The sequence below is a fragment of the Trachypithecus francoisi genome, unplaced genomic scaffold (assembly GCF_009764315.1).
Source record: "Trachypithecus francoisi isolate TF-2019V2 unplaced genomic scaffold, Tfra_2.0 Lachesis_group4, whole genome shotgun sequence".
NCBI classification, from domain to species: domain Eukaryota; kingdom Metazoa; phylum Chordata; class Mammalia; order Primates; family Cercopithecidae; genus Trachypithecus; species Trachypithecus francoisi.
Window position 1 is genome coordinate 54272143 of NW_022681469.1, and position 25640 is coordinate 54297782.

At 44.6% G+C, this 25640-nt stretch overlaps 1 protein-coding gene across 14 annotated transcripts in view; it reads left to right on the forward strand.

Annotated features, from left to right (window-relative positions):
- Positions 1 to 723: 723 nt before the first annotated feature.
- SRPK2 (SRSF protein kinase 2) overlaps positions 724 to 25640 on the forward strand; it is a 290037-nt gene continuing 265120 nt past the window's right edge. For 5 of the 14 annotated variants that reach the window (XM_033193833.1, XM_033193838.1, XM_033193836.1 and 2 more), the window contains exons 1-2: positions 10396 to 10546; positions 11094 to 11148. In XM_033193833.1, coding sequence (XP_033049724.1) covers positions 10517 to 10546; positions 11094 to 11148 — 85 coding nt within the window. In that variant the 5' untranslated portion in view covers positions 10396 to 10516. Of the gene's footprint in view, positions 933 to 10395; positions 10547 to 10838; positions 11005 to 11093; positions 11149 to 25640 lie in introns of those variants that run through there. The other 9 variants (XM_033193837.1, XM_033193840.1, XM_033193849.1 and 6 more) reach the window with 7 other exon arrangements.

The window sequence follows — 25640 nt, forward strand, 5'->3', positions numbered from 1 at the left end:
CAGGATGGTCTCGATCTCCTGACATCATGATCCGCCCACCTCGGCCTCCCAAAGTGCTGGGATTACAGGCATGAGCCACCGCGCCTGGCCAGAAAGCAAATTCTTATACTCAGAGAGCTCAAGCATTTGAGAAATGAGTATTATATCATAGCTATATCCGTGTTCTAAGACTTGGAAGAAATGGAGCCCAGGGTGTTAAACTTAGAACAGATTATGGCCCGATCTTCTAATCTATTTGATTATGTGCTGGCATATTAGATGATATTCTAAATTTTAATACAGCCCCAGATAAATCTTTAGGCATTATTTTTGAACTGGCTTATGTAAGAGTCTCATATACTGTTTTATTTATAACAAACTTGTCACTATTGGTGATTTTCTCTAGACAATCCAGTCCTTGTTCCTTTTTCTTTTGTCTGAATGTTGAACTGAAAATTCCCTTTGATATCTACTGCTTAAATAAATAGCAGAATAAGAGCCTCTAAGGATTCTCACTTGAAATCAGAGGCATTTAAAGGAAAGAAGGAATGACCCCTTGTGGTGATTTTAAAATATGTCCAGCACTCTTTGATAATCCTCCCTTCCAGAAGTGGACTTAATTCCTCTCCTTTAAGCATGTGCTATACTTATTTCTGGTGATTAGAATGTGGCAGAAATGATGGATTGTGACTTCTGAGGGTAGGTCATAAAAGGCATTGAAGTTTCTCCCTTGTTATCTCTTGGATCATTCACTCTGGGGGAAGCCAGACACTCAAGCAGTCCTATGAAGGGGTCCATGCAGTGAGGCAATGAGGCCTCTGCAACAGCCATGCAAGTGAATTATCTTGGGAACAGGTCTTTCAGCCTCCGTCAAGCCTTCAGATGACTGCAGCCCCAAGTGACATCTTGACTCACCAGCTAAACTGCTCCCAAATTGCTAGACCACAACAACTGTGAGTTGTGAAATGTTTATTTTCTTAAGCTACTGAATTTGGGAGAAATTTGTTATGCAGCAATAGATAAATAATACATTGCTTAACATGGCACATATATATGATCAGCTAATATTTATTGAATGCTTAGATACTTCTCTAAGTGTTTCATGTGAACTAAGTCATTTAATCCTTCAAACAGATATGCTTAGATACTTCTCCAAGTATTTTATGGGAACTAACTCATTAAATCCTCACAACAAATTTACAGGGTAGGTAATATTACTATGTACATTTTGCAGATCAGGCAATTAAGGCACAGAGAGACTAACTTGCTCAAGCTGACCCAGGTAAATAATGGCAGAACTAGCCCTTGAACTCTGGTAGTCTGGCTCTGCCACTCTCTTCTGGGTTCTCTATTATGATGGTGCTATTGCCACTGAGTACACTATAGTGAAGTAACAAAAGACAGGTTTATAATTGAATGGGCAGATTAGATATAAACAAACTTTAAAGAATAAGGCCGGTGCGGTGGCTCACGCCTGTAATCCCAGCACTTTGGGAGGCCGAGATGGGCGGATCACGAGGTCAGGAGATCAAGACCATCCTGGCTAACACGGTGAAACCCCGTCTCTACTAAAAAAATACAAAAAATTAGCCGGGCGAGATGGCGGGCGCCTGTAGTCCCAGCTACTCGGGAGGCTGAGGCGAGAGAATGGCGTAAACCCGGGAGGCGGAGCTTGCAGTGAGCTGAGATCTGGCCACTGCACTCCAGCCTGGGCGACAGAGGGAGACTCCGTCTCAAAAAAAAAAAAAAAGTACAAAACATTAGCCCGGCGTGGTGGCGGGCGCCTGTAGTCCCAGCTACACGGGAGGCTGAGGCAGGAGAATGGCGTGAACCCGGGAGGCGGAGCTTGCAGTGAGCCGAGATCGCGCCACTGCACTCCAGCCTGGGCGACAGAGTGAGACTCCGTTTCAAAAAAAAAAAAGAAAGAAAGAAAAAAAGAATTTAAAAGCCTTGGAGGTGCTTTTAAAAGGAGGCTTGGACCAGCCTGGCCAACATGGTGAAACCTTGTTTCTACTGAAAATACAAAATTAGTTGGGCGTGGTGGCATATGACTGTAATCCCAGCTACTCGGGAGGCTGAGGCAGGAGAATCGCTTGAATCCGGGAGGTGGAGGTTCCAGTGAGCTTGAGCTACAAGAGCGAAATTCCGTCTTAAAAAAAAAAAAAAAAAAAGGAGGCTGGGTTTTCATCCATTAAAGGCCCCAAGATGGATGGTGTGACTTCCGTCTTTTTCCAATTCTATGACATATTAAATATACCTTCTAAGATGCAACATGATTTAGTGGGTCCACTTGGAAATATCATAATCCAATTGATTTTACAACATTCTTTTCATTTTCTATTACATTTGGGAAAAATTAATATTATGTGGACATTTTGAGTTTCATTGTAACAGTTTGGGGAAAAATACATATGTACTGCCTTTTTCACTTCTTTTGGACTGCTATGGAGACCTAAATATATCCAGTTTTATAAATATTTAATACTTCCCCTTATTAATTATAATATTTGCATAACTCATTTGATTTATGCAATAATAAATATGGTGGAATAAAAAAGTTTAAATCATCCTCATTACATTATTTCTCTTAAAAATTCCTTTAAAACCGGTAGGGTGCAGTGGCTCACACCTATAATCCCAGCACTTCGGGAGGTCGAGGCGAGTGAGTCACTTGAGGTCAGGAGTTCAAGAACAGCCTGGCCAACATGGTGAAACCCCGTCTCTACTAAAAATACAAAAATAATTTAGCAGGTCATGGTGATAGGCAACTGTAATCCCAGCTACTCGGAAGGCTGAGGCAAGAGAATCTCTTGAACCCGTGAGGTGGAGGTTGCAGTAAGCTCAGATGGTGCCACTGTACTCCAGCCTGGGCGATAGCACGAGACACAGTCTTCAAAAAAAAAAAAAAAATTACTTTAAAATGTCACTCTATGCCAGGTGTGGTGGCTCATACCTGTAATCCCAGCACTTTGGTAGGCCGAGGCAGGTGGATCACTATGTCAAGAGATTGAGACCATCCTGGCCAACATGGTGAAACCATGTCTCTACTGAAAATACAAAAATTAGCTGGGTGTGGTGGCACACACCTGCAGTCCCAGCTACTTGGGAGGCCGAGGCAGGAGAATTGCTTGTACCTGGGAGGTGAAAGTTGTAGTGAGCTGAGATAGTGCCATTGCACTCCAGCCTGAGCAACAAGAAGGAAACTCCATCTCAAAGAAACAAAATAAGTAAAAATAATAATAATTTTAAAAAGCATCCACTAAAAAAAATTTTAAAAAGTCACTCTAAATTGTGATGCATTTTTGAAGAAATACTTAATTTCAAAGTCAACAGAGACTAGGTTTATAATTCTCTTCTTTTCCTACCTTCCTTCCTTCCTTCCTTCCTTCCTTCCTCCTTCCTTCCTTCCTTCCTCCCTCCTCCCTCCCTCCTTCCCTCCCTCCCTCCCTTCCTTCCTCCTCTCTCTCTCTCTCTCTCTCTCTCTCTCTCTATCTCTTTCTTTCTTTCAAGACAGAGTGTCACACTGTTGCCCAGGCTGGAATGCAGTGGCGCAATCTCGGCTCACTGCAAGCTCTACCTCCTGGGTCCACACCATTCTCCTGCCTCAGCCTCTGTAGTAGCTGGGACTACAGGCACCTGCCATCATGCCCGGCTAATTTTTTGTATTTTTAGTAGAGATGAGATTTCACCATGTTAGCCAGGATGGTCTCCATCTCCTGACATCGTGGTCTGCTCGCCTTGGCCTCCCAAAGTGCTAGGATTACAGGTATGAGCCACCACACCTGGCTATCATTTATCATTTAATTTATCTTTTTAGGATGTATGATCTCATTGTTCAGGCTGGACTCAACTACTGGAGTCAAATTGCTGGACTGAAGCTGAGAGGACAGTGAGCGCCTCTGTGCCCCACTTACCATTCTTTCTAAAAGCTACTAGCCAGGCATGGTGGCTCATGCTTGTAATCCCAACACTTTGAAAGGCTGAGGCAGGTGGATCACATGAGGTCATGAGGTCAAGCCTGTCCAACATGGATAAACCCTGTCTCTACTAAAAATACAAAATTATCCAGGCGTGGTGGTGCATGCCTATAATCCCAGCTACTTGGATGGCTGAGGCAGGAGAATCGCTTGAATCTGGGAGGTGGAGGTTGCAGTGAGCCAAGATCATGTTATTGCACTCCAGCCTGAGCAACAAGAGTGAAACTCTGTCTCAAAAAAATAAATAAATAATAATAGTTTTTAAAAAAGCATCACTATAGTATGTGTAAAGTTAATTGATCATTAATTTGGTGTACTTTAATTCAATAAATTCAAAGCAATTCATAAATATCTGGTTTGCAAAGATAGTTTTCTTCTAATTTATAGAAGTAAAAAGGACTGGCAAGGTAGCTTTAAGTTTTTTTTTTTTTTTTTTTTTTGATACAGAGTCTTGCTCTGTCGCCCAGGCTGGAGTGTGCAGTGGCGCAATCTCGGCTCACTGCAACCTCTGCCTCCCAGGTTCAAGCAATTCTCCCACCTCAGCCTCCTGAGTAGCTGGGATTACAGGGGTGCACCACCACACCCCGCTAATTTTTGTATTTTTAGTATAGATGGAGTTTCACCATGTTGTCCAGGCTGGTCTGGAACTCCTGACCTCAGGTGATTCGCCCACCTCAGCCTCCTAAAATGCTGGGATTACAGGCATGAGCCACTGTGCCCTGCCAGCTTTAAGTTCTTTAATTCAGTGTTACCTTCTTGGGAGGCCTTCTTGAACCATATTCCCAACAGGTTGTTGATTTTTTTTGCTTTCAGGCTTTTCTAAAATTTATTTTTTAGTTTATAGAGGTGGGGGTCTCACTATGTTCCCTAGGCTAGTCTTGAACTTCTGGGCTCAAACAATCCTCTTGCTTCAGAATTTCAAAGTGCTAGGGTTACAGGTATGAACCACTCCATCCAGTCACTTTTTTTTTTTTGAGATGGAGTCTCGCTTTGTCACCCAGGCTGGAGGGCAGTGGCAAGATCTCGGCTCAAGGCTCAAAGCAACCTCCGCCTCCTAGGTTCAAGCGATTCTCCTCCCTTAGCCTCCTGAGTAGCTGGGATTACAGGCATGTGCTGCCACACCCAGCTAATTTTTGTATTTTTAGTAGAGACAGGGTTTCACCTTGTTGGCCAGGATGGTCTCGATCTCCCAATCTCATGACCTCCCAAAGTGCTGGGATTACAGGCGTGAACCACCGTGCCCAGCTTTTTTTTTTTTTTAATAAAAATGATAACCATCTAGTAAACATAATATATATTTCACATATTTATTTTATTTTCTTTTTTCTGGCAGTAGAACGTAAGCTCCATGAGGGCAGGGACACTTTTGTGTGCTTTGTTCACTGCTATAGAATCAGTGTCTACAATAATGCTTGCTATATAATAGGTATTTGATAAGTATTTGTTGAAAATTGAATGCAAAAATTCAACAGATTGGTGGTGTATCTCCCAACCGTTGTTAAGAACTACTGTTACTGGAGATTTATCTTATCTGATTATCAAACTGACCTATGAAGACTAATATTAGTACATGGTGTTATCACTTTCCAGATGTTGTAATTAAGTAACTTGCCCAAGGTCATGCAGAAATTAAATAGTAGAAATGGGTTTTAATGTTAGGCTAAGTGAAAGATGCTGGCCACAAAAGGCCACATATTGTATGATTCCATTCACATGAACTGTCCAGAACAGGCAAGCCTATAGATACAGGAAGTACATTAGTGGCTGCCTAGGCCTAGTGCAGGGGAAAGTTGGAGGAAATGGGGAGTGACTGCTAATCCGTATGGAGTTCTTTTTGTGGGGGGGACAATTTTTTTTTTTTGAGACAGTATCTTGCTCTGTTGCTCAGGTTGGAGTGCAGCAGCGTGATCATAGCTCACTATAACCTCCCTAACCTTGAACTCCTGGGCTCAAGTGATCCTCCTACTTTAGCCTCCCAAAGTGCTGGAATTATAAATGAGAGCAACGACATCTGCCGCAGAAATTTTTAAAGTTAGATTGTGGTAGTGGTTGCACAACGCTGTGAACATACTAAAAACCATTGAATTCTATATTTTAAAATGGCTGAATTGTATATATGTGAGTTATTTCTCAATAAAGCCTTTTAAAAAATAATAAAAAGGTCAAGTGTGGTGGCTCATGTCCATAGAGTGAGACCCTGTCCTCTAAAAACAACAGAAAAAATAGTGACAGTAGTTTTTGTCAATATTGATACCAAAAACAAAAAACAAGCCAGAAATGAAGAGAAAGAAACAAAGAAAGAAAGAAAAAATGCAGAGGAGCAGGAGAGGGCAAAAAAAAAAAAAAAAAAAAAAAAAGCCAGAGGGAGAAATAAAAGCTCCTCCTTACGCTGTGTTGCATGCCTGTAATCCCAGCACTTTGGGAAGCCAAGGTGGGCGGATTACCTGAGGTCAGGAGTTTGAGACCAGCCTGGCCAATATGGTGAAACCCCATCTCCACTAAAAATACAAAAATTAGGCCGGATGTGGTGGCTCAAGCCTGCAATCCCAGCACTTTGGGAGGCTGAGGCAGGCACATCACTTGAGGTCAGGAGTTTGAGACCAGCCTGGCCAACATGGTGAAACCTAGTCTCTACTAAAAACACAAAAAAAATTAGCCGGGAGTGGTGGCGGGTGCCTGTAATCCCATTTACCTGGGATGCTGAGGCAGGAGAATCACTTGAACCTGGAAGGCAGAGGTTGCATTGAGCCAAGATTGTGCCACTACACTCCAGCCTGGGCAACAGAGCGAGACTTCCTTTCCCCCCCACCCCCGCTGCCTAAAAAAAAAAAAAATTGGCCAGGTGTGCTGGTGTGTGCCTGTAGTCCCAGCTACTTGAGAGGCTGAGGCAGGAGAATTGTTTGAACCTGGGAGGCGGAGGTTGCAGTGAGCGGAGATGACACCACTGCACTCCAGCCTGGGTGATGGAGCAAGACCCTGTCTCAAAAAAAAAAAAAAAGAAAAAAAGAAAAAGAAAAAAAGAATGTCCCTTAAGGCTGGGTGTAGTGGTTCACACCTGTAATCCCAGCACTTAGGGAGGCAGAGGCAGGTGGATCACTTGAGGCCAAGAGTTTGAGACCAGCCTGGCCAACACTGTGAAAACCCGTGTCTACTAAAAACACAAATGGCGTGCGTCTGTAGTCCCAGCTACTTGGGAGGCTGAGGTGGGAAAATCACTCGAACCCGGAAGGTGGAGGTTACAGTGAGTTGAGATCACACCACTGCACTCCAGCCTGGGCAACAGAGCAAGACCCCCATCTGGAAAAAAAAAAAAAAAGAATGTGTCACTTAACATAGATGGAATGATAGGATTATAAAATCACTGTTCTACAACCAGTGTGGTAATAGTTGATTTAGGCAAGAATCATCAATGAATGCCAACCCATTGAGATATTGTCAGGAAAGAGATATTCACACAGTTTCAAAGTATCACCCCACAGAAGTAACTTTGTTGTTTTGTTTTGAAGTGAAATTCACCTTAGATGAAAGAAACCACTTTAGAGAGAACAATTCAGTGGCTTTTAGTACATTAGCAATGTTGTGCCACCACCACCTCTATCTAGCACCAAAACATTTTCATCACACCAAAATAAAACTTGGTACCCATCAAGCAGTTGCGCCCGCCTTCTCCCACCCCCCAACTCTTGGCAACCACCAATCTGCTTTCTGTAGATTTGCCTATTCTGGGTATCTCATATAAATGGAATCATACAATATGTGACATTTTGTGTCTGGCTGCTTTTATTTAGCATAATGTTTTTGATGTTCATCCACATTGTAGCATGTGTCAGTACTAAATAATTTTAAGGCCAAAAAATATTTCAGTGCATGTATATACCACAATTTGTTTATCCATTCATCTATGGATGACCATTTAGGTTGTTTCCACCTTTTAGCTGTTGTGATAGTGCTGCTATGAACACTCATGTACAAAGATTTGTTTGAGTATCTGTTTTCAGTCTTTGTGCATATATACCTAGGAGTGGAATTGCTGTTAATTCTATAATTAGTTTTCTGAGAAGCCAACAGACTGTTTCCATAATAACTGCACCATTTTACTTTCCCACCAGAAATGTAGGAGGGTTTCAATGTTTCCAACATATGAGGGTTCCAAAATCCCCACTAACACTTTTTTTCCATTAACATTATTTTTTGAGATGGGGTCTCACTTATTGCCTAGTCTGGAGTGCAGTGGTGTGATCATAGCTCACTGCAGCCACCAACTCCTGGACTCAGATGATCCTCCAGCCTCAGCCTCCCAAAATGCTGAGATTACACTTGTGAGACATCACGGCTGGCCTTATTTTCCACTAAAAATTTTTTTAGCCGGGCGCAGAGGCTCACACCTGTAATCCCAGCACTTTGGAAGGCTGAGGAAGGTGGATCACCTGAGGTCGGGAGTTTAATACCAGCCTGACCAACATGGAGAAACCCCATCTCTACTAAAAATACAAAATTAGCCAGGCATGGTAGCGCATGCCTGTAATCCCAGCTACTCGGAAGGCTGAGGCAGGAGAATCGCTTGAACCTGGGAGGCAGAGGTTGTGGTGAGCCAAGATGGTGCCATTGCACTCCAGCCTGGGCAACAAGAGCAAAACTCTGTCTCTAAATAAATAAATAAATAAATAAATAAATAAATGTTATAGTCATCCTAGTAGGTGGGAACTAGTAACTCATTATGGTTTTGCTTTGTATTTTCCTGACAACTAATGATGTTGATTCTCTTTTCACATGCTAGTTTGGTCATTTGTATGTCTTTGGAGAAATGTCCATTCAAATCCTTTGCTCATTTTTTACACAGACTTCTTAAATACAGAGGGAAAAGTTACCTGTATCTTGGAGAAATAATTAACCGTAACATCACCAGTAATGGAACAAACTGACATCATATTTTGAAGGACTAAGATGAATACAACATCATCTATAGTATCCCTAACAAAATTATTTAATTTGAATCTAATCACAGGGAAACAGACAAATCCAAAACAAGGAACATTCTGCAAAATGGTGGAATCGGATTCCTCAAAAAAGTCAATGTTATAAGCAAGAAAACAAAACAACACAAAAAAAGGGCTGGGTGTCAAAGCTCAGGCCTGTAATCCTAGCACTTTGGGAGGCTGAGGTGGGTGAATGACCTGAGCTCAGGAGTTTGAGACCAGCCTGGCCAATAGAGTGAAACCCTGTCTCTACTAAAAAAAGAAAATACAAAAATTAACTAGATGTGGTGCTGTATGCCTGTAATCCCAGCTACTTGGTAGGCTGAGGCAGGAGAATCCCTTGGACCTGGGAGGCTGAGGTTGCAGTGAGCTGAGATTCCGCCACTGCACTCCAGCCTGGGTGACGGAGTGAGACTCCATTTCTAAATAAATAAATAAATAGAAAGAAAACCAAAACCAAGAATGATTCTAAAAGTGTTTAAAAAGACATGACAATTAAACGCAACAGATGATCCTTAATGGTAGACTAATTGGGAAAAAAAGAAAATCAGCTACAAGGGATATTACTTAGATATTTTGCAAAATTGAATATATATGGCCTGTATGTTACAAATGATTACATTGTATTAGCATGAAAGTTTCTTGGAATGATCATGGAATTCTGATTATGTGGGAGATTATCTTTGTTCTTAGTAGATATTTACTGAAATATTTAGGGATAAAGGGTAATAGTGTCTACAAAAACTCAAATGATTCAGCAAAATAAACCATACACACAGACACATAGCAAATGTGGCAGAATGTTAAAAATTGGTGAATATGGGTTAATTTGGCTGTGAATTATATTTTCCTTGTAACTTTTCTATAAAGGTTTGATATTTTTGAATACAAAAAGTTAAAGGCTCTTCAAAATCCAAGCAGGTTTTCCTGTACTGTTTTACCATCCTTAGAGTAAGCCACCTTGTCAGTTGAAGATACAGTTGTGTGACCAAGGAGGGAATTAATGGTCAGGATGCTTATCTTTCAAAAACTATTGTAATTATTTACATAAATAAGGGAACATTGTAGTTATCTTTTTGTGCCACTATCAACTTGATTCACATCTTTTGTAGGCAGCCTGATAAGGTGGAGTTTGTCGACAGCCAGCCAGGCCTGAATTTCGATCCTGGCTGGTTAAACTGTTTAACCTCGTTGGGACTCAGTTTGCTCATTGCAGGATGCAGAAAATAACTACTTGGTGTGATTGTTGAATTGTTATACACATGGTGTTTACGGAATCGGGTTTCAATTCATGTGCAAAACCTTTGTCGTACTTTGAATGCTATCTGTATCTTTTCTTTCATTAAACTCATGCAATCCTGGAGGGCACGTAGAGGTGGGAGAGAAAATGACTTCTCCAAGGTCATACCGCTAATCGCGGACCCAGGTTTCCCAGCTTTTGGTCGTGTGCCCTTTCCACGCCCGCCGGAGAGGAGGAAGCGGCGCTCATGGGGATGCAAGGATGTAGAGGAGCAAAGGGAGAGAAGAGGCCGCGGGAAGAGAGGTGGTGCGAGACCCGCGGAGGCGCCGGCCAAGGAAGGGCGCATGGAGCGGCGGGCTGCGCGACCGGCCGGGGTGCGGAGGGGAGAGGCCGCGGCGGGGAGGGAGGGTCCCGCGGGTCCGGTGCCCAGAATAGGCGAACGGCCTGGGCCAGCCGCAGGAGCGCAGGAGGCGGAGGCCCGGGCCGCGGGCTGGGGTGGGGGAGGCCGAGGGCCAGCACGGCCTTAGGCGGCGACCACCCCTGCACAGGTGGGAGGGGCGGGGGAGCGGGGCGCGCGACTCTGGGGTCCCGACCCCCGGGGCCGGCGGGTGGGGGCGGGGCGGGGGCGGGGCCGGCCAGGGGCGGGTCTTGATGGGTTCCTGGTGGAGCGGCGGCGGTGGCGGCGCAGGCGCGGTTCCCGCCTCCTCCCGGCCGGCGGAGCTAGTGGAGGCTGCAGCCCGGCTCGTCTGGGCGCCCGCGTCGCCGCCGCCGCCGCAGCCGCCGCGAAGCCCCCCGCCCCGCTTCCGCCGCGTCGGAATGAGCTCCCGGAAAGGTGAGTGGTCCGCGGCGCGCCCTCTACCCGCCACACGGCCGGCCCAGGCGGGCGGCCCGACCGTTAATGTGTGTCTTCTCTTCCCCCAGTGCTGGCCATTCAGGCCCGAAAGCGGAGGCCGAAAAGAGAGAAACATCCGAAAAAGTGAGTCCACGCTGCGCCTGTCCCCGTTCCCCACCCCCGCCCCGTCGGGGGCGCCCGCGGCCGCGCAGGGGAAAGTTGTCCAGGTCCTCCGGCCGGCGGGCGGGCTGGTCCCCCGGGACGCCGGCGCTCGGCTCCTGCGCCCCGCGGGCGGCCCGGGGGGAGGGGCGGTGGCGGGGGAGGGGCGCGCGGGCCGCGGCCGGTTCCCGAGCATCACGGAGCCTCGACTCCGCGCCCTCCCTCCCCGGGTCGCCACCGGCCTGCGGGCGGGAGGCCGGCGAGAAGGCGCCGGGCGAGGCGTGCGCACCCGTCCCCTGCGCGCGAGCTGACCCGGGGGTCGCGGCCCTTTCCGGGAGGGGCTCCGGCGCGGCCGGTGCAGGACTGCGGCGGCTGCGCTGCTCCCACCTGAGCCCGCGGGCCGAGGAGTCGGAGGGGCCGAGTGTGCGCGAGGGCGTGTGTCTCGCCTCCCCTTTCTCCCCGGCCCCCGCCTGTCGGCCTTTCTGCTGAGAACCGGAGCTGGTTGTCAAGTGGTTCGCCTCGGGCGTGTTCCTGGCGCGAGTTCAGCCCCGAGACCTGTGCGTTTCGGCTCTCGGGTTTGGATTCGAAACTTTCCGCTCGGGTCGAGAGTGACTTCGGTGCGCTGCGGGCGCCGGGGTCGCGGGCTGCGCGGGGCGGTGGGCGTGTGCGCCCGAGCCGGGCGGAGTGGAAAACGCGCCCGCGCTGGCCACCTCCAGTCTGGCCGCTCACCCGAGCCGGGGGGCCGCTGCCCGAGAACCCTTTCCTGGAGAGCTGCTCCGAGATAGCACAGCGCCGCCGCGTCTTCTCGTTTTCCACTCCTCTCTCCTTATTTTTTGATTTACCAGCGTTCAACATCGTTATCTCTTCCTCTAGCTTAATTGCTTCTCTCTTTTGAGCAATAATACTCCGTGTGACATCTTTGGTACTATGGGGAACGAGAGTCCAGCATCATCTTTAATAAAATCCAGAAACACTTTTGGTTGTTTCCTTTGAGGGGTACCTCGCACCTCGCTCAGACTTTTTTCCTCTTCTCGTTGGCCTTGGTCCTTCATAGTTTCACAGAATGTGGATAGTGACTTAAAAATAACTTTCGAAAGAAAACAAAAAAACAAAAAAAATTAGAGTAAGGGGAAACACTTACTAAAGACTTGAAGAACTAATTGGTGGGTAAAAATTTGATATTGAATTCATAAGATGTTAAAATGGACTGGATTTTTGGTAGCTTTAGATGCGTTTAAAAAAATTAGTGCTAGCTTTCAAGTGAATTACAACCTTAGATTTGAGATTTCCTTTGGTGAACCATGGAAGTTTACCCAGTGGTAAGGAGAACTGTAATGTTCAGGATTCTGAATAAGTACTGGGTTTTAATCACAGCTCTCAATTCAAAGCATTGATTTAATTCCACGTAGTCTGTTATATTCAGAAACATAAAAAGAAGTGGAAAAAGTATGACCCCAGTGTCGGAGATGGCTATGTGTGCATGTGTATACAAACAGACACGTATGTGTGCATGTTACCTATACGTACATGTAGAAAAACAGTTCTAATTAAGTCAGTATGTGTCTTGTATTTGCATATATTAAGGTATGATTTTTCTAGTGGTCCAGGGCTTTTTGGTGGGCCGCAGTTTGGATTTATGTGGTAAGTTTATGAAGACTTAGTGAATAGCCACAGTACTCAGCTTATACTCTTACAGATTAATCTGCGAGTTTCTCCCACTGTGTATTGTGTATATGTGATAGAATTTGAGGGGGAAAATAACACACCAGCTAACGATGAACGGACTCTAGTCTGTAAGGTAATGGGATCAGCCCAGTTATATAACTGATTGAGGCAATGCCATTTTTCACTTAACTCTTTGAATCAATACATTATTTTGTGTAATTATTTTTTTGAGGCAGAGTTTCGCTGTTGTCGCTCAGGCTGGAGTGCAATGGCCGAATCTTGGCTCACTGCAACCTCCGCCTCCCGGGTTCAAGGGATTCTTCTGCCTTAGCCTCCCGAGTAGCTGGGATTACAGGCACCCGCCCCCCAGCCTAGCTAATTTTTTTTGTATTTTTTAGTAGAGACGGGGTTTCACCATGTTGGCCAGGCTGGTCTGCAACTGTTGACCTCAAGTGATCCGCCTGCCTTGCCCTCTCACAGAGCTGGGATTACAGGCGTGAGCCACCGCGCCCGGCCTGAATCAAGACATTATTTAAAAGAAATGTTTGATGTTATTTATTTATTCATGTATTAAATAGGTATTTACATCTTTCTTTGGAGATGGTGATAGAGATTTTTTTTTTTTTTTTGAGACCGAGTCTCTGTTGCCCAGGCTGGAGTGTAGTGGCGCGATCTCGGCTCACTGCAACCTCCACCTTCTGGGTTCAAGCCCATTCTCCTGCCTCAGCCTCCCGAGTAGCTGGGAATACAGGCGCCCGCCACCACGTCTGGCTAATATTTTGTATTTTTAGTAGAGATGGGGTTTTACCGTATTAGCCAGGATGGTCTCGATCTCCTGACCTCATGATCCGCCTGCCTCGGCCTCCCAAAGTGGTGGGATTACAGGCGTGAGCCACCGCGCCACGCAGGTGATAGAGTTTTGCACAAGACAAAGCTTGCAAAGCTAACCCTGAGAGGTCTAGGGAAAACCACAAAGAGGATGACAGAAGATAATTTCAGATAGGGCTAAGGGATAGGAAGAGGGGGCATCTTAAGTAATAATGATAGATGACATTTGAACACTGTGCCAGTCACTCTGTTGATTGCTTTACATGTACCTTGTGACAACCCTAAGAGGTAGGCACCGTTATTACTGACATTTTACAGATGAGGAAACAGGGACACAGCAAGAGTAAATAACATGCCCATCTGTTGAATCAAGGCAGCCCAGGACCAGAGTCCACACTCCACTCTCTGAGAAGTGACATTTGAGCGGGATCAAGAATGAGGGGGAGATCCAGTGTGGCAGAGGCCCTGGGGAGGAGTGGGCTGGGAGTATTCGAGGAACCCAAAAGTCAGGGTGGCCGGAGTGGCCCGGAAAGGTTGATGGGAGGCCGGAGTCAGAGCGTATCTGCCCTCGTAGGCCAGGAGGCTTACATGTGGAAGGGACAGGTTCTGATTCCTGTTTAAAAAGAGGGCTGCTGTCCGGGCGCTGTGGCTCATTCCTGTAATCCCATAACTTTGGGAGGCCGAGGCAGGCAGATCACAAGGTCAGGAGATCGAGGCCATCCTGGCTAACACCCCATTTACTAAAAATACAAAAACAAAAATAGCCCGGCGTGGTGGCGGGCGCCTGTAGTCCCAGCTACTCGGGAGGCTGAGGTGAGAGAATGCCGTGAACCTGGAAGGCAGAGCTTGGAGTGAGCTGAGATTGCACCACTGCACTCCAGCTTGGGCAACAGAGGGAGACTCCATCTCCAAAAACAAAACAAACCAAAAGACTGCTATATGGAGAATAGATTGTGGGGAAGGGGGTAGTAGTGGAAATAGACCTGGCCTGCAGTAGTGCGTGGGAAACCAGGTGACGTGGTTGAGTGTGCAAGGATTGGCACCTGAGAAGTGGTAAAAGAATCTCCCGGAGACTAGTATTTTCAGGGTACCCTGCATTTTACAGATAGCTCTGACAGGTTAAGCCCACAACAGTAGCTTCGTTTGGATCAGAATTCAGGTTTCCTGAAGCACTATTTTTGCTTTTTGATTAATTTTCGAGAGGAGGAAAAGGAGTAATAGATATAATTTTAAACTATTAATATGATGATTGGCAAACTTGAATTATGTGACAGTGGGTCTGGCTTGGTGTAATATGATTTACTTTTGTCATTATCTACTTTTGTATATGCAAGCTGGCTTTTAATTTAATTTTAGTTCAGTTCAAATCTGTGAGCTTTTATGAATTGAGCCAGTTCCTAGAGGCTACTTTTATGGTACACTGGAAATTGTTGTTGTCAGGAATAAGATTAAGATTATTTAGTGGGTCAAAATTATAATCCTGTTAGATTGTCCTGTGGATTTGGTTTGCTAATTATTAATTGTGCTGCTTTGTGAGTAACACGCAGCATGGAAAGACTGTAGTGCTGTTTAATCACAAATCTTAGGAATTAGCTACATCACATAGCTTGGGATAAATTTTTGCCTTAGGGTATGTTTATATGTAGGTACAATTTTTAAAAGATCTCTCTCATTTATTTTTTTATAACTCTTTTATTGGGATATAGTTCACATACCATAAAATTTACCTTTTAAAGTAGGCCATTTACAGATTTTTAGTCTATTCATTGAATTGTGCAGCCGTTATCTAATTCTATAACATTTTCACTTCCCCAGAAAGAAACTCCATATTTATTTCCCAGTTATTCTCCATTCCCCTTCCCCCTGCGTTGGCAACAACTAATTTACGTTCTAAGTCTCTGTGAATCTGCTTATTCTGAACATTTCATGTAGATGGAATATACAGTATGTGGCTTTGTGTCTGGTTTCCTTAGAACAATGTTTTCTAGGTTCATCCATGTTATGGCATGTATTGGTACTTAGATCCTTTATATTGCTCAATAGTAGTGTTGATATGCCACATTTTATCCATTCATCTATTGCTCCTTAGAATTTTTCTCTTTCTGGCCAGACGTGGTGGCTCACACCTGTAATCCGAGCACTTTGGGAGGCCAAGGTGAGCAGATCATGAGATCAGGAGTTCAAGACTAGCCTGGCCAATATGGTGAAACCCTGTCTCTACTAAAAATACAAAAATTAGCTGGGCATGGTAGCGTGCTTCTACAGTTCCAGCTACTCGGGAGGCTGAGGCAGAGGAAGCGCTTGAACCTGGGAGATGGAGGTTGCGGTGAGCCGAGATCGTGCCACCGCACTCCAGCCTGGGTGACAGAGCAAGACTCTGTCTCAAAAAAAAAAAAAAAAAAAATTCTGTTTTCTTCTTGTAAAATTTTTATTAAAACATTTAATTTTAAAGTAATTTCAGACTCACAAGACCTTGCAAAAGTGGTACAGAGTTCTTTGTGTACTCTTTATTCAACTTCCCCCAGGTTGATATCTTAACCATAGAACATTGTTGAAACCAATAAATTGACATTGACACAATGTTATTAATTCAAGAAAGATTTTACTTGGATTTTACCAGTTTTACATGCACTCTTTGTGTGTGTACTTCTAACAAATTGTATCATTTGTGTAGATTAGAATAATCACCACAGTCAGGATGCCAAACTATTTCATTACCACAAAGAACAGTCACACTCTCTCTCTTCAAATCTAAGCCTGACAAATACTGATCTGTTTTCTATCACTTGAAGTTGCCACTTTGAGAATGTTATATAAATGGAATTATGCAGTATGTCACCTTTTGTGATTTGCCTTTTTTCACTCAGCGTAATGCCCTTGAGATTCATCCATGTTGTTGCCTGTGTTGGTAGTGCATTCCTTTTTTTTTTTTTTTGAGATGGAGTTTTGCTCTTGTTGCCCAGCCTGGAGTGCAATGGCACAATCTTGGTTCACTGCAACTTCTGCCTGCCGGGTTTAAGTGATTCTTCTGCCTCAGCCTCCTGAGTAGCTGGGATTACAGGCATGTGCCACCATGCCTGGCTAATTTTGTATTTTTAGTAGAGACGGGGTTTCTCCATGTTGGCCAGGCTGGTCTCGAACTCCTGACCTCAGGTGATCCACCGACCTCGGCCTCCCATAGTGCTGGGATTACAAGCATGAGCCACCGCTCCTGGCTGTGCTTTCCTTTTTATTGGTAACAAGGATTCCATTGTGTGGATTAACAGTTTATTCACAGGCTAAATGATATCTGGGGTATACTTTGCTTCTAGTTTTTTTTGAGATGGAATCTTGCTGTGTCACCCAGGTTGGAGTGCAGTGGTGTGATCACATCTCACTGCAGCCACCGCCTCCCAGGTTCAAGCGATTCTCCTGGCTCAGCTTCCCAAGTAGCTGGGACTACAGGCATGTGCCACCACACCTGGCTAATTTTTGTATTTTTAGTAGAGATGGGGTTTCACCATGTTGGCCAGGCTGATTATGAACTGCTGGCCTCAAATGATCCGCCCGCCTCATCCTCCGAAAGTGCTGGAATTACAGGCGTGAGCCACTGCGCCTAGCCTGGTGAGACAATTTTGGAATGTAGTGATACAACTTTATATCCTCATTCAGTAAGCCTCAACCCTTCTCTGTAGTATAAATTCAAGCTCATAAGCCCATGACTTTGGAATACTTCTCATGGATTGCCTAATTTTCATTTCTTTCTTTCTTTTTTTTTTTTGAGATGGAGACTCGCTCCGTCATCCAGGCTGGAGTGTAGTGGCGCGATCTCAGCTCGCTGCAAGCTCCGCCTCCTGGGTTCACGCCGTTCTTCTGCCTCAGCCTCCTGAGTAGCTGGGACTACAGGTGCCTGCCACCATGCCTGGCTAATTTTTTGTATTTTTAGTAGAGACGGGGTTTCACCGTATTAGCCAGGATGGTCTCAATCTCCTGGCCTCGTAATCTGCCCGCCTCCCAAAGTGCTGGGATTACAGGCGTGAGCCACGGCGCCCGGCCCTCATTTCTTTTTTTTTTTTACACATTTGTTTATTCAACAAACATTTTTGCTTACCACCTCTACAATAGAATACAGTAAATGGACACGAAGCAGATACCTAGTTCTGCAGATAGCTAGTGCCAGGGTGTGTGTTGGATGCTAAAAGAGTAAGATAATTAAAGTAGAAGAGATTGCATTGTGAAAAGACCATTGCAGGCCAATGTGATGAGGTACAGTAGTGCTTAGATTTCTTTTTTTTTTAATTTGAGATGGAGTCTTGCTCTGTTGCCCAGGCCGGAGTGCAGTGGCCTGATCTCAGCTCACTGCAACCTCTGCCTCCTGGGTTCAAGTGATTCTCCTGCCTCAATCTCGTGAGTAGCTGGAATTACAAGCGCCTGCCCCCATTTCTGGCTAATTTTTTGTATTTTTAATAGAGACAGAGTTTCACCGTATTGGTCAGGCAGGTCTTGAACTCCTGACCTTATGATCCACCTGCCATGGCCTCCCAAAGCACTGGAATTACAGGCTTGAGCCACTGCACCTGGCCAGATTTCATTTTAACATTGTCATTTTAATGAAATAACTTTTTTTTTTTTTCTTCTTGAGACGGTCAGGCTCTGTCACCCAGGCAGGAATGCAGTGGCATGATCTTAGTTCACTGTAACCCCCGCCTCCGGGGTTCAGGTGCTCCTCATGCCTCATCCTCCCGAGTAACTGGGTTTACAGGCATGCGCCACCATGCCCAGCTTATTTTCTTTGTATTTTTAGTAGAGCCTGGTCAGCAACTCCTGGCCTAAGCCTCAAGTGATCTACCTGCCTGAGCCTCCCAAAATGCTGGGATTACAGTCATGAGCTACTGCACCCGGCCCAGCTTTATTTTTTAATTTTTTTTAAAGTAATAAAAGTAATATGGTTACGGTACAAAATTCAGTACAGAATTCAGTATAATACAGAAGATTTAAGAAGTAAGCGTCAGCTGTGGCTCTACTAATTATTTTTAATTTAAAAATTCTTTAGGCCGGGCGCGGTGGCTCAAGCCTGTAATCCCAGCACTTTGGGAGGCTGAGACGGGCGGATCACGAGGTCAGGAGATCAAGATCATCCTGGCTAATATGGTGAAACCCCGTCTCTACTAAAAAATACAAAAAACTAGCCGGGCGACGAGGCGGGCTCCTGTAGTCCCAGCTACTCGGGAGGCTGAGACAGGAGAATGGCGTGAACCCGGGAGGCGGAGCTTGCAGTGAGCTGAGATCCGGCCACTGCACTCCAGCCTGGGCGGCAGAGCAAGACTCCGTCTCAAAAAAAAAAAAAAAAAAAAAAAAAAAATTTTTTTAGTGGCCAGGCACGGTGGTTCACGCCTGTAATCCCAGCACTTTGGGAGGCTGAAGCTTGTGGATCACGAGGTCAGGAGATTGAGACCATCCTGGCCAACATGGCGAAACCCCATCTCTTCTAAAAATACAAAAATTAGCCATGTCTGGTGACATGTGCCTGTAATCCCAGCTACGCAGGAGGCTGAGCCGGGAGAATCGCTTGAACCTGGGAGGTGGAGCTTGCGGTGAGCCGAGATCGTGCCACTGCTCTCCAGCCTGGGCAATAGAACGAGAGTCTGTCTCAAAAAAAAGAAAAAAAATTTTTTTAGCATGTTAATTTAGGGTATTAATTGTTTTGGTATGTTATTCTTTTATTTGTACATGGTTTTGTTCATTTTTAAAAAATTGAGTCCTAACATGCATGTGTATTCATGTATGTAAAGTGCATTGATCTTTTAAAGATCAGTGAGGACTTGAGGTCAGGAGTTTGAGACCAGCCTGGTCAACATGATGAAACCCCATCTCTACTAAAAATAACAAAAATTAGCTGGGAGTGGTGGCATGTGCCTGTAGTCCCAGCTATTCGAGAGTCTGAGGTGGGAGAATTGCTTGAACACAGGGAGTGGAGGTTGCTGTGAGCTGAGATTGCGCCACTGAATGCCAGCTTGGGCGATGCAGTGAAACTCCATTTTAAGGAAAAAACATCATTTTTAATTTTAATTTTGTTTTTTAGAGATAGGGTCTTACTTTGTTGCCTAGACTGCCTTCACCCTCTTGGGTTTGGGTGATTCCCCACCTCAGCCTCCCAAGTAGCTGGGACTACAAGTGCCTACCACCATGCCTGGCAGTGCACTCATTTTTTGTTTGTTTGTTTGTTTGTTTTTTGAGACAGAGTCTTGCTCTGTCACTAGGCTGGAGTGCAGTGGCACGATCTTGGCTCACTGCAACCTCCGCTTCCCTGGTTCAAGCCATTCTCCTGCCTCAGCCTTCTGAGTAGCTGGGAGTACAGGCTTGTGCCACCACTTCCCAGCTAATTTTTGTAGTTTTAGTAGAGACAAGGTTTCACCATGTTGGCCATGCTGGTCTCGATCTCCTGACCTCATGATCCACCTGCCTCGGCCTCCCAAAGTGCTGGGATTACAGGCGTGAGCCACCGCACCCGGCCCAGTGCATTCATCTTAGTTGTACAGTTTGATGATTTTTTTTTACATTTCTTTATACCCCTGTAACCACCACGTAGATCAGTATATAAAACCCTTTCAATGCTCCATAAGTTTTCTCATGCCTCCCCCGAGTCTGTACCACCTAGAAGCAACAACTTTTCTGATATCTATCATTATTGCTTAGTTTTGTCTGTTCTTGAATTTCATATAAATGAAATCATATAGAATATACAGTCATCCCTCAGTATCCTTGGAGGATTGGTTCCGGGACACCCTCAGATAACAAAATCTGAGGATACTCAAGTCCCTTGTAACCTTCACACATCCTTCTGTATACTTTAAATTATCTCTAAATTACTAATAATACATTATACAATGTAAATACCATGTCAATAGTTGTTACACGGTGTTTTTAAAAATTTGTAGTTTTAATTTTATCGTTATTATTTATTTGCTTTTGATTGTTTTTGATCCATGATTGGTTGAACCTATGGATACAGAATCCACAGTTTCAGAGGGCTGACTGTATATATTTTTAGAGACTGGGTTTTGCTTTGTTGGCTGGCAGTGGCCTGATCATAGCTCACTGCCACCTCAAATTCCTGGCCTCAAATGATCCTCCTGCCTCAGGCTCCTGAGTAGCTGGGACTGTGAGTAGCTGGGACTACAGGCTAGCACCACCACGCCCAGCTGATTTTAACATTTTTTGTAGAGATGGGATCTCCCTATGTTGCCCAGGCTCAAAGATGTAGTTTTGATTGAACTACTTTACAGTCCCACAAGTGTAAAGACACTTACAGTTGCTTCACATTGTTGCCCACACTTGGCAGTGTCATTTTAATAAATTTTACCTATTATGGGTGTGTATTGATATTTCATTATGGTTTTCAGTTGCATTTTCCTGAGTTATGATGTTAAACATCTTTTTTTTTATTTTTTTGAGACGGAGTCTTGCTCTGTCGCCAGGCTGGAATGCAGTGTCATGATGTCAACTCACTGCCACCTCCATCTCCTGGATACAAGCAATTCTTCTGCCTCAGCCTCCCGAGTAGCTGGGACTACAGGTGTGTGCCACTGCGCCCAGCTAATTTTTGTATTTTTAGTACAGATGGGGTTTCACCATGTTGGCCAGGATGGTCTTGATCTCTTGACCTCGTGATCTGCCCGCCTTGGCCTCCCAAAGTGCTGGAATTACAGGCATGAGCCACCGGGCCCGGCCAACATCTTTTTATATGTTTCTTGGTCATTTGAGTTTCCTATTTTGTGAAGTGCCTTTTTAAGTCTTTTGCCCCCTACCCTTTAAAAAAAATACTGTGTTGCAAGTTTTTCTTATGATATATAAAAAGTTCTAGATTTTCAGATGATTTCTTTTTCAGATGTATGTATAAGTTGTGTATCTTTCTAATCATTATGGGTATCATTTTGTAATCTAAAAGTAAACTGGAAATCAGGAGGGCATTCTAAACTGGTTCTGGAAGAACCAATAATAATTTGCCAAGTAAAATAAGGGGGCAGGGCAAGGACCTTCCATGCAGAAGAAACACTGCAGTTGGTGTTAACATGTGGAGTTTAAAATGGCGTGTAGTCTTGGAATGTCAAGCAGGTTAGTAAGGCTGGAGTGCAGGGTGTGGTAAGCAATTAGTAGGGCTCTGAGGAAGTCAAAGGACTGGGAAGCTGCTAAGGGGCACACACTCAGGTTTTTAGAAAGATTCCTTTAGCTATTGTGTGGAGAATTGCTTAGAGGCCAGGTGCTCCGTCGGGAGGCTATTGCATGAGACTTCAGGAGACTGGTGTGTATTAAGGGGCTAGAATCCACTAGACTTAGTGTCCAGTTTAATGTGAGAGAAGAGTGGGAGGGTTCTAGGATGAATTCCGTGTTTCTGAATTAGCTAAATTTATGGGTGGTGTTGCCATTCTTCTCAATAGGGAATGCAGAGCATGTTTCAAAAAAATTATTGGTGACTTTGGCCAGCCTTTTCTTTTTTTTTTTTTTTTTTGATACGGGGTCTTGCTCTTTTGCTCAGGCTGGAGTGTAGTGGCGCGATCTCAGCTCTCACTGCAGCCTCCGCCTCCCAAGTTCAAGCAATTCTCCCACCTCAGCCTCCTGAGTAGCTGGAATTATAGTGCCACCACCACGGTTGGCTAATTTTTGTATATATTTTTTTTTAGTTGAAATGGGTTTCACCACGTTGGCCCGACTGGTCCCGAACTCCTGGCCTCAGGTGATCCGCCATCCTCTGCCCCCCAAAGTGCTGGGATTGTGGGCATGAGCCACCGTGCCCAGCCTCGCCAGACTTTTTGAGGTCTCCATATGAACTCCTTTAAGAGCTCTTTGGTCAGTGTTTGTAGCTAGAGCACTGGGAAGAGCTCTGTTGAGGAGGATGTATACTGGGAGTTGTCAGGTATAGCTGATGGTAGGGAACTGGCTGAATGAAGGTGCATAAACACGTGAAGAGAAGGCTACAGATAGGGTTGGTAAAGGAGGAGCCAGAGAGATGGGAGACCCAGGAGAAAGTTGTCTCACAGAAACCAAGGGAATATAGCATTTCAAGAAGTGCATGGTCAGCCGTGTTAGTCAGCAGATAAAATTCAAGTGAGATGAGCCTTAATCTTGGCCTTTGCTTCAGGTAGTTAGAAAATCATTAGAGACTATAGCTGGAGCTATCTTAGCACAGTGTTTTGAAATAAAAGCAACCTTGCAGCTGTATGAATGAATAGGAAGACAGAGCAGGGTCCTTTTTTGTTTATTTCTCTTAAGATTAGTTATTGAATAAGCTTTTGTGTGTGTGTGTGTGTGTGTGTGTGAAGGAGAAAAGGTGCTTTTAATTTTTTTTTGTAAAAAAAAAGGGGGGATGCTGGGCGTGGTGGCTCACTACTGTAATCCTAGCACTTTGGGAGGCTGAGGCGGGTAGATCTCCTGAGGTCAGGAGTTCGAAACCAGCCTGTGGCCAACATGGCGAAACTCCATCTCTACTAAAAATATAAAAATTAGCCAGGAGTGGTGACCCACCCCTGTAATCCCAGCTACTCTGGAGGCTGAGGAAGGATAATTCGCCAGAACCTGAGAGGTGGAGGTTGCAGTGAGCCAGATCGTGCTGCTGCACTCAAACCTAGACAACAGAGTGAGACTCTGTCTCCACTGCCCCCCCAAAAAAGAAAAAAAAGGATGGCAAGGAGCTAGTAGAAAGTTAGAGGTTGAAAATATGGGTGAGAAAAGGGGTATTTGGAGCAAAAATCCTGAGTTGTCAAGAAGTAGTGGGATTACAGCACAGGTTTTCAATGGACAGGGATGGGATGGGTTGTGGGGAGGCGAACTACAACTCTTTATTCTCAGATGAGGAATGCTGTAGGGATGTGTGTTTGTGTGTGTGTTTTAAGAAATGAATTCTTGGCTGGGCGCAGTGGCTCATGCCTGTAATCCCAGCACTTTGGGAAGTCGAGGCGGGTGGATCATGAGATCAGGAGATTGAGACCATCCTGGCTAACACTGTGAAACCCCGTCTCTACTAAACAAAATACAAAAAATTAGCTGGGTGTGGTGGCGGGCACCTCTAGTCCCAGCTACTCGGGAGGCTGAGGCAGGAGAATCACGTGAACCCGGGAGGTGGAGCTTGCAGTGAGCTGAGATCGTGCCACTGCACTCCAGGCTGGGCGACAGAGTGAGACTCTGTCTCAAAAAAAAAAAAAAAAAAAAAAAGAAAGAAATGAATTCTCATTATGTTGCCCAGGCTGGACTCAAACTCAAATTTGTGGGCTCACATGATCCTCCTGCTTCATCAGCCTTCTGAGTAGCTGGGACTACAGGTGTTTGCCCTACTGTGCCCAGCTATAAGTTGCATGTTTTAAAATACCTATGGTGTGCTTCTCCATACCTTTCTGGAATACTGCATAATACATGATATGGGTGCCATATTATTTTTGGAAAACCCAAAAAACTTGAATAGGGAAGCATCTGGTCCCAAGGATTGTGGGCCTGTGGTAAATATTCAGTAAAGATTGGCTGTTTTGTGGTTGTTAGGCTTTTGTTGCTTGCTTATTTGTTTCTAAATAGCTTATCTGGTTGTGCCAACTCAATTGTATTTCCACCTGTACTTGAGTGTGTTGACTTCTCTGTCCTTGCTCTAGTTCCAGGTTACCTTAATTGCTGTGATTTTTAAATACATTTTCTTTTCTTTTTAAAATACAGATGGGTATCGCTTTGCTGCCCAGGTTAGTCTTGAACTCCTGGCTTCAAGCTGTCCTCCCACCTTGGCTCCCCAAAGTGTTGGAATTACAGGTGTGAGCCAGTGTGCTTGGCCTGACTACATTTTAGTTTTTGGAAATGCAAGGGCTCTCTCATACGCCCATATCCACTTGATTTTATATTTTTGGGGACCATTCTTGCATATTTTTTCAATAAGATGATATTTTCAAGTCCCTATCTCAGTACTGTTTTGCTATTGGGTTGGGATAATATTGAATTTGTAGTTTATTTAGGGAGACCTTGAAGAGTCTTGAATTAGAAACACTTTTTTTAAAAATAAATTTTTTCCAGATTTTAAAAATATTATATGCCATATCTAGAAACTATAGGAGTATAAAAAGACAATAAAAATGACTCATATTCTCACCAGCCAGCACGATATGCACAGATAGGACATTGCTAATATTTTGGTGTATTTCCTTTTGGTCTTTTTCTGTTCCTGTGTTTTTGTTACTTATATTATCATCTCTTACATATGATTTTGTATCCTGCTTTCCTTATTTTACATTTTGTTATAAACATTTTTCATGTCTTTAAAAACTTCATAACTAATAATAATAATTATTATTATTTTGAGGCGGGGTCTCGCTCTCTTGCTCAGGCTGCAGTGCAGTGGCGCGATCTCAGCTCACTGTGAGCTCTGCCCCCTGGGTTCATGCCATTCTCCTGCCTCAGCCTCCCGAGTAGCTGGGACTACAGGCGCCGCCACCACGCCCAGCTAGTTTTTTGTATTTTTAGTAGAGACGGGGTTTCACCTTGTTAGCCAGGATGGTCTCCATCTCCTGACCTTGTGATCCGCCTACCTTGGCCTCCCAAAATGCTGGGATTACAGGCATGAGCCACCACGCCAGGCCCATAACTAATTATTAATGACTAATATTCTAATTTATTTAATTTGCTTAAGTATTTCCCTATTGCTAGTCAGATGTTTCCAGTTTTCTGGCATGGTATTACTTCAGTGAATATCTTCGTATGCATTTCAGATTTTCTTAGACCAGGTGGAATCCTGCAAATGGAAATATTAGGTCAAAGACATTGAACCTTTTTAAGGCTCTTAAATTTTGGAAAAGCTCTTTTAAAGAAGAATCAGCAGGAGTAGGACTAATTAATTATGGGACATGAAGAGAAAAGCAATACAAAATGACAAAATTAAAGGTTTTTTTTGACTTAGACTGTTATACTTAATGAAGAATAAGAAAGTTGCGAGAAACTGGCTGGGCGCAGTGGCTCATGCCTGTAATCCCCGTGCT